The sequence below is a fragment of the Apteryx rowi genome, unplaced genomic scaffold (assembly GCF_003343035.1).
Source record: "Apteryx rowi isolate R43461 unplaced genomic scaffold, aptRow1 scaffold_597, whole genome shotgun sequence".
NCBI lineage: Eukaryota > Metazoa > Chordata > Aves > Apterygiformes > Apterygidae > Apteryx > Apteryx rowi.
In genome coordinates this window covers 153,387-162,526 of record NW_020450868.1, presented here as the reverse complement: position 1 = coordinate 162,526, position 9,140 = coordinate 153,387, and the positions used below count along the sequence as shown (strand labels likewise).

Sequence of the window (9,140 nt, the reverse complement as noted above, 5' to 3'; positions counted from 1 at the left end):
TAAATTCAGCCAGGCAGCAGGCTATAGTTGCATACAGCTAGACGTCATGAAGTGCTGGATTAAACTAACCCAAGGGAAGAGCCTCACGATTGCGGGAAGGACACTTTGTGGCTGGCTGGCTGCTCCAAGAAGTGTAAATATTAAGCACTGGAAAGGCATTAAGCTGCAAAGCTCTGGATTTTGGCCAGTCCTGGCTGCGGCGGGAGGTCCAGAGCCTTGTCACGGAGCATCGGATGTGTCCGAGCCCGGGACTGAGCCGCCCAGTGCCTGGCTGCGGAGGCAGAGGAGCGACACGACCTTCGTCGCTTCGCGTCCTGCCAGCCTGGTGCATTTAAATCTCCTTGGCGCGAAGCAGCGGTGCAACGTGTCCGGAGGGACGCAGAGGTCCCTCGGCTTCATCGTGGGCTTGCACCTCTGCAGACCCAAGCCCTGGGTCTCCAACATCTATTTTGTCATTTCCTGATTACACCATCCCTGTCTGGACTTCTACGCACTGATAGCTGAAGCTTTTGGGGTTTCTCGTGCTTATCTGTCACTACACCAGGTGTGGAGAGAGCTGAGCTCTGTCAGAGAAAATCACGTTCTCTAAAAGYATGCAGGAAGAGAAGTTGGGGAAGGATATTTGATGTTATTTATCCTGAGTGATTTGCTCCATTAAAAAAAAAATAATTGCATAGTCACATTTATGCATACAAATTTAGTTCCATGCAAATTTAGCTCCAAGTTCACACCCCAGGAAAAGGAATGTTCCACTACATTCTAATGGTAATTTAATTTTTTTAAATTGCAAATCTGTGCTCTGAAATTATAATATTATGGTGTCATTGTTCTGTGAGGCAATCAGAAATGGAAATTCAGAAAAAACATTTGCATAATAATAGCTGCTGTGCATGTCTGGGTTCTCGGTGCATTTATTTAGTAGCTGCTGTTATTATTTTTTTTTTTCCCTTTACACCTACTGGAAGACAAGGACTCTGACTGTAAGTTAGAGCAGACATGTTTTGAAGGTATATGTCTGAGCTCCTGCTGCTGTAGAAGCTTTTAAATCTTCCTTTACATTTTGGAAATCACAGGGATTGCTTTGGCTATTGATGCTGGTGCCGGTTGTGGCTGAGCATAGCACAAAGTCTGCTCTTACCGCCTTGGTCTCCTGATGCTTCCCTTGTAGGAAAAGTCTCATCCGAGCATCTCTCAGCTTYTTCTGATCCCTCTACAAAAACACAGGTCCCCTGAAAACTTTTCTGTGGTGTGAACAGTGTTTGAAAGGCTGGTGCCTGCTCAGCGCCTTTCTCGGAAGAAAGTGTAAGAAGTACCTGAGGTTGGCGTTGAGCTGCGAGGTCGGCCCTCTGCCCCAAGCTGGGGTCCTTCATGGCTYGGGATTTCCCCCAAAGGGACGGTTTTTGGAATGGGCTGGGACGGCGCCGCCGGCGGGACGGTGATGCTGGGCAGGACTCGGCAGAGTCGCGGCTCCCGGGCTGGTTTCTCTAGCAGGAAAAGTGAGGCTGGATCCGGGCTTTCCCTTGCTGGTGCGGCTGAGCCCCGAGCGTTTTCGTGGCCATGTTGGGTCCTGGCTGGAAAAGCTTGGGAGAGGGAGAATGGCTCCGGCCGGGGATCCATACAGTCCTTATTCCCTCTCCGCAGGGCCAGCAGCAGCTGTTTCTGAGGAAAGCATTAGATTTCATAATGCACAATTATCTGATAATTTACCCATAGGAGAAATTTCTTTCAAACCTTTGGCAGCTATCAGTTGGCTTATTTCCTAGAGAGTGAGGTTTTATACCCCTTGTGTATATTATCCTACTGAAAGTTTGGGGAACTCCRGATTTTCTGTTGTTTGCGTGTATGCATCGAATCCCTCATGATGCCATCCTGTCTCCAGCTGAAACTAAATAACCCTCGTTGTGAAATGCAGATATTCTTCACTTGGGTCTTTCCGCCCTTTCTYCTCCCATGTTGGATACATATCTCAAGGGGATGTGAAATCTTACTGAGTTCTGGGTTTGTAGACAGTGCAACAGAGCAGAACATCTTGGTTTTTGTAACTTCATTTCTTGCTTTTTTCTTTCTTTTTTTTTTTTTTTGCAGAGTCGGAAACATGCAAGCAAAGTTCGCCTCTATTACATGCTTCATCCCATAGATGGAGGCTGTCCAGCTAAAAAGCTCCGATCAGAAAACGTGGGTATAATTTGAGTCCCTGTTTACTCAGCTGCTTGTTGAATCATTGACTCTGTGCTACATTTTTTCTGTTACAGCCACAGATAATCGGGTACCCAGAGGTAACATTTAAATTAACTGAAATGCTAAGTAACTAGAAACAATTTTCCATAAACTATACAAGAAATATTATGTGCATCAGCAACAGTAATTGCATTTTTAGTTGTTTTATTTTTTGAAAGAATATTGTCTGAATGCTGTTTCTTAGGGGAAAAAACATGTTGACAGCAAATACCCAGCATTTATTCAGTTTGTTTGACGGAGACAAGCCACCTGCAGGGGCCGGYTTCCTGCCGGTGAGCTGCTGTGCAAGGCCTGGGAGGGCGAGCGCTGCAGGGGGGCTGGTGCTTCAGGCTGCCTTTGGGGCAGCGACGGCTGCTTTTTCGTGGCCCTGGCTGGAGCCGCAGAGTTGCTGTGCCTGAAGCCTGCGCTCAGGCTGCTTCTAGACACGTTCAGATGACTTTCAATACGCAACTTTCTTCCCGAAGGGCACCTGGCAGAGGGCAAAACTGCCCGTTCGGCCAGCGTTTTGGGTGCAGYGCAGCAGGTTACAGGGCTGACGGGGAGGGCTGCGCCTGCTCCCGAACCCTGGGGCAGCCCGTGCCCTGGAGGCGGATGGAGACGCGCTTCACGGATTGCACCACGTCCTCCCTCCTCCAGGGCCAGCAGAGTCCTTAGGTGCCGAGGTGCATGCGCACCCCGATGTTTTAGTGGTCATGGCAGAGCAGCGGGTGCAAAAAGAGCATGGGGCTGCTCTGCATGCCCAGCGCGGCTGTGTCGCTACCCCACCTCGGACCCCCAAAAGGGCATGGGGCTGCTCTGCACGCCCAGCGCGGCTGTGTCGCTACCCCACCTCGGACCCCCAAAAGGGCATGGGGCTGCTCTGCACGCCCAGCGCGGCTGTGCCCCTACCCCGCCTCGGACCCCCCAAAAGGTCTGTGCCCACACCTTGCACCTCCTGCCTGAGAGGAGGTCGCCAGGTGCCACAACGTGGTCAAACCCCACGAAGGTTCGAGAGCCCAGGTGTGAAAGGAAAGGTCACCAGAGACCGAAGCAACCTCTGGAGGTSTCTTCCAGCCTGAGGTTTTCTGAGTCTATGAAAATTGACTGCTGCATCTGAAAGATTGCTAGCAAAGTCTTTGTGATCAGTGTGCAGAATTTTAAAAAATTGAAATCAAATTTCTCAATTACATTCTAAAAACACAAACACACATAAGGAAATCAGACCAGCTCGCAGCCATTTGTTAGGCAATAAGGGGAGACTAAATTTGTAAGTGAAGAGTTCACAGTGAATTACTCATTCGGCGCTTTCCCGCGTTCTCAGGTCTGGGTGAGTGCTGTAGATGAGATTCCCAGCAGATAGCTTCCAAACCATTTCGAATCTATGGGAGTGTGACTGTGGCTTAATGCTATCAATATTTAGTGATATCCTCTAATTAAAGAGAGAAGCATGTAAGTTTTGGCAAAGGGATCTGAAAGCTCCTTCACACAGTAATTAAAATTTTAGTAGAACTTTCATGTTGCATACAGGGTAATTGCAGATGCAATCTACCCCATAACAACAGAATCTCACACTATTTTTATTGAGTTATTAATTACAGAATGTGCAAGACAGAGTGTACACTTAGTAAGACGCAGATGTAGACTGGGAGCATAAGCCTATATTGAACTTCACTACAACTAGCAAGAAACCACAAACCGACATATACACATTACCACATGCATACAGTGGATGGAGRAACAAATATAAATAAGTCAAAGCTGAACTAGTTCCCATTTCATTTATGGAAAGAAATAGTGAAAATTAAGGAAATTCTGTATTTCCTGGGCTTGATTGTGCTAAGAGTAGCCCATAATGGGGGATGATCTGAACAATCTTTATGAGCTATGTGAATGATAAACTATGCAAGACCTAAATTCTAAAGTAATTTATATTTWAAAAAAAATAAGAGAGAAAAATCTGCCAACATTTACAGCTCAGTATTTGCAAAATTGGCATATTGCTGATGAGATATTATCCAAGCCTTTGCATTTAAAGAGAACAGAAATATTTAGGGCATATATAAGGCAGCGTGATAACATCATTATCATGTTCAGGAGGCAGCTGTGTTCCCCATTTCAGATATCTAGTAGTGTTAGTCAAGCCATGGCACACCGACTTTAATGAATATTAGAAACAGTCCTTGAAAACCAATTAAATTTCTTTGTAGAAGCATATGAAAGTAAAAAGKGTATATTAGTTTTCTTCCATCAAAAACTGCACTGTTAGATGAGTTTGTGTTCCATTTCTTGTGTATCATTTTGGCCATAAAACTGAATGTCTCGTCTTTCTTCCAATGATGGTAAAGGGTAGGAAAAGCTGCTTCTGTTGTAGATACCTGATAAAATCGGCTTAGAAACAGCATTTGCTACCTGACCTTTCAAAGACATGGAGGATAATATTTACTGTTATTTGAAGCTCATAAAAATATTCCTTATTCCTTAAATACCCATTATCCTTTCATAGCAAGAAGTACTGGACTTATACAACTTGTCGTGCGTGGGATAGCAACCCAATTGTTAGGCTGGTCATTATTGTTTTAATTTTGGGGGGGCAGAGGAGACATGTCTTTGGTGTTTTATTTTAAATTTCCGCTTAACATTTCAGCTGAAAGTAGTCCGAGAAGGTCACGGACTGTGGCAGGGGCCCTCTGAGATCAGCAGTCGTATCCTCATTCTCAGAACTGGCAAACTAGTTTTCATCGGCCTTTTCTCACTACCTGTAAAAGTGGGACCCCGATTTACGATCAAGATAGACGTGATGAATTTGTTGGTGCACTATGCAGCATGCTCACTGGGAAGGGAGAAAAACCTCCAAATTCTTCCTAGCCCCGTTTGTACTGTAGAATAGGGCAATCGCCCTCTCCTGGAAAGGGGTCGTAGCATTGGGRTGTGGGTGGTTTCGGGGCGGTAAGCAGGGTGCGGGGTTGTGCCGGCCAGGGCAGGGCACGCGCTGCCCAGCGGTGCCGGGGCCAGCGGAGCAGAGCCCAAACCGCGCCGGGGACCCAGGCGCGAGCGGCTGCCTGGGGAGGCTCTGCTGCGGCTCCCGATCCGCAAGGAAATCGTCCTTTATATAGCTTCTGGTGCAAAATTTACTGCATGATATAACTGAAATCTTCTGTGATTACACAGAAACCAAGATGAAATGTCTGGTTTTGGAACCAAAGTTCTCACTGTGTATTTTGTACCTGCTCAGAGGTTTTTAACCAAAGTGTCTGTGACTGATTTCATCGAAGGAAGTTAGTGATGGATGACTTTAATTTATTCCTCGGTGGGAGGCTGGGATTAGAGCAGAAATGCTATTGCTGCGTGCACGCCCCAGCCGTCGCCGCTCCGGCAGCTCGGCCGCCGTGGGGCCGCTGCCGAAGCAAAGCTATAAGGAAACCAGGGACCCGTGCAAACAAACCCGACCGTTTCGCGAGTCTGCCTTCGCTTGGCAGCACAACTTGGCGACTGCCTGCGCGGGGCACGAGCCCGCTCCGGCCGTGCCGCTCGGCCGCTTCCAGCCCCGCGCGGGTTGAGGCAGCGCCTGTCGCAAACCCTTGTGCAACCATCTCTGCGCTTCAGGGTACAAGTTGAAAATAGAAAAAAAAGTAATAATCAGGCAATTAATGTCCTATTAGACACAGAAATGACCTGTTCTCTTCGGTGAATCCTCCAGTGCTTTGTCCTAACTAGTTTTAAATATCCACTTACATCTGCTACAACTGAAAGGTGGAATCCAAGGTCTCTGGGTACGGAAAAACCCATCCGTTCCCGAGGAATTGTGAATGGTTTGTCCCTGCCAGAGCTCTGAAGTTGGAGCATGTGTTTATTTTGTGAAACATGTCCTGTACTTAATTTAGGGTTGTTTTTCTCAGAGAATGCGTGGTTCTTCAGATGCTCTGAGACTTAACGACCACATCAGATTTAGATAGCCATAAGTCAGTACTTGCTCTTGGCTTGTACCGCAGGAAAAGCAGACTCCAAAATGGAAGCTGCCTAAATTTCACACAGAGCATTATGGAAAATAGCTTTTTAACAGCAGCACCTTCTTCGTGCACAGAAAATTAACTCAAATTTAAAAGATACTACACAGTGCCTTGAGTGCTATATTTTATACGGCTATATTTCAAGGGCTCATATAATCTTTTTTCCTTAGTAAAACCTAGGAAATGAAGACAGCAAATTTGTATCTGTGGAATAAAAATCTTTGCTTTCCCTGAAGATTGCTTGAGGGACATCCAGCACTGGACTGCAACAGCCTGGCCCAATGTGAGGATTATGCCTTTTAGCAGCTTGTTAACAGGCATGTGAATAGCTGAAGTTAATTCTGTTGGATGCACAGGGTTTGCTTTGAAGCTTCTAATAGTAAAAAAAGAAGCGCTATAAATTAGCAGATCATTGGGAAGCAGCGGCTTTATTTCCAGGGCCACGGTGGGTTGTGTTGTGCTCTCACTGATGCAAGGTCATGGGATCCCCAGGCAGCAGCAGCACCGCGCGACACGTGCCGTGCTGGGCATCGCGTCCTCGCCCCAAAGCCACTCTGCAAATCATCCGAGGTGGGGGACGCTTTTCACATCACAAGCTGAACTCGTGGCAGAGCTTTGCCCCCCTCGGTTTTACACCTTTGCAGACGTTAGAGAGAGGGGAGTGTCTGGAGAAATTTGCAAAGCAAACGAAACGGCAGAAATACTCCSTGTGCGTTGGCTTCGTTTCTGCGGAGGGATGAGAGCCGGTTGTGTGGGGCAGCAGGTGTTTGCTCGGCTGCGGCTCGCCCCGGGGCTGGTGCCGCTTTGGACACAGCGCTCGCTTYGCGTGCACGAGCCTCGTGCGGGATGCTGCAGCCTGGCTCGGGGCCGGGCTGGACCACCGCCGGCAGGACATGCTGCTCGGAGGAGGGAGCGGCATGGGGAGGCCCAGGAGCGCGGGGCAGGTGCAGGGCGTTTGGGTGCCGGCGCTGCGCGGGCTGCTGGGGCTGCAGAGCCTGTCCACCTGCTCCCGCTGGCAGTGTCCGTCCTGGGCATCCGGAGAGGCCAGGGATATCGTTTCCCAGCTGACTGCACGGCGCTGTCATCTCGGTGCCATCCAGCTGGTGACAGAAGGCGCCTGGATCGGGTTCCCCACGGCCCGTCTGTTGGCAGGTAAAACAGTCCCTGAGCAGTGACGGGCTGTAATTGCCCTCCGGGGCTGGGTCGCGGCTCCGCACCGGGAGCCTGGTGGTGAAATTCCCGTCCTGCCCGTGAGACGCTGGATCAGAAACTCCAGCGCGAGCCGCACGGTGGTCTGTGCATCAGCGTGCGTGTGCGCCTGGGTCCTCAGGAGGTGCCYGAGGGCCGTTTGGGGGGTTTTGTGGGTTTTGTTTTCCTTTGTGTGCTCTGCCTGGGAAAGCAGGTTAGGAAGAAGAAGAATGTCACCAGAGAGCAGAGCAAGCGYGGGAAGAGACCCCGGCGTGCGAGTGCTGAAGTGCGTCAGGTTTTCAGACGGGCTCTGTGGGAGGTTCTTCATATGTTACTGCCGCTGATGATCAATAGTCTGCAAATTTTTTACTCCCCACTTAACTTTCAAGTGATTTCTCTTTGAAGACGTGTAAAATATCTTGAGAGAATCCTATTTAAAAGAAGTGCAAATTACACTCAGAACGATCGTTATCACCTCTTGAGATTTCTCCCTAAAGTTTAAGTTGATTCATAGTTAACAACAACAAAAAGAAAAGGGATGAAAAACGGTCTTTCTTCTAATTGAGCTTATTCTGGGGAGAAAATGACCCCAAACAGTGGGCTGGGTGCCAGCTGCATGGTCAGTGTGCTGTCCCGGGCATCRCAGTGCCCCTTTCCCACCCCGTCGGTTTGGGAGGATCAGGGAATCCCTGCGCGGGAGCCTGGGCACGTGTCGTTGCCCCCGTCACAGCAGTTTGGGGAGGATCAGGGAACTGAATCCCCTGCGCGGGAGCCGGGCGTCATGGAGGAACCTGCTGGACATCGGTCAGGATAAACCGGCAGTGTCCGGCTCTTGGGAACGCCGTGTTATTTTGGACTCTGGTTGTGCTTGGTGAGACCTCGGTGGTGTGAGGGGACGTTGGGGATGGATGCCGGTGCTGGAACTGCCTCTCGTGCTTATACGGGGGAGTCAAAYTTGGGCTCTTCGTTCTGCATCCAGACATAAGAATGAGATTGCAGAGGAGCAAAGGGGAACTGGATGTTTGGCTGCATCTGACTTTCCGTTGGCTCTGGTCTCCCCTTAGTGCTATTGCCGTTTTCGGCTGTGACGCGTGCTCCCTGTGAACAGGGGACGACCCCGTGGAGGCAGCCGACAGACCGGCGGTGCTGCGAGTGCGTACGTCGCTTCCCAACTTTGCACGTGGATGGCTTGCAGGAAGCGTTTAAAACTCCCTGAAAGGTTGTTGCAAAATGATGATTTCTGCTTCTAAAGCGCGCTGTTTTCTGTTGAGCGTTTACCAGCGGCTGGCAGGATACCTGGTTAACAAAGAAAGAGTGCGTGAGGGCATCTCCAGGTGGCCTGTCCCTGGTGGGCGTTTGGCTGCGGAAGCGGGGCTGGATCTGACCCTCTCATCAGCCACCGAGGCGCTAACGACGTGCACACGCCCTGGGGCTGAGACCAGCGTGGTGCAGAGACGAGCCTCCGYGCCTGGCCGGCGCCGTGATTCCTTCCAGCCTTCCGACCGCGCGGGCTTCGTTTAAGCAGAGGAGGTGACATCATGGCCGGTACGGGTCACGGTTTTCTGCAAGAACAYCGATGAGTGCGTGCCGTCTACTTTGTGCTTTGTTTAGGGAGCTTTTACTGCCGAGGGACGGGGTTGCTCTGTCTCCCCTCCTGACTGCTTTTCGCCAGTTCTAGCCCAGTTTCCCACCCCATCTGCATCCGAGGCAGCAGCCAGTAGCTCTTCG

At 49.7% G+C, this 9,140-nt stretch overlaps 1 protein-coding gene across 1 annotated transcript in view; it reads left to right on the top strand.

The window, feature by feature from the left end:
- ZMAT4 (zinc finger matrin-type 4) overlaps window positions 1–9,140 on the top strand; it is a 49,076-nt gene that overhangs the window by 12,241 nt on the left and 27,695 nt on the right. The window contains exon 2 of the mRNA XM_026082912.1: window positions 2,086–2,175. Coding sequence (XP_025938697.1) covers window positions 2,086–2,175 — 90 coding nt within the window. The remainder of the gene's footprint in view (window positions 1–2,085; window positions 2,176–9,140) is intronic.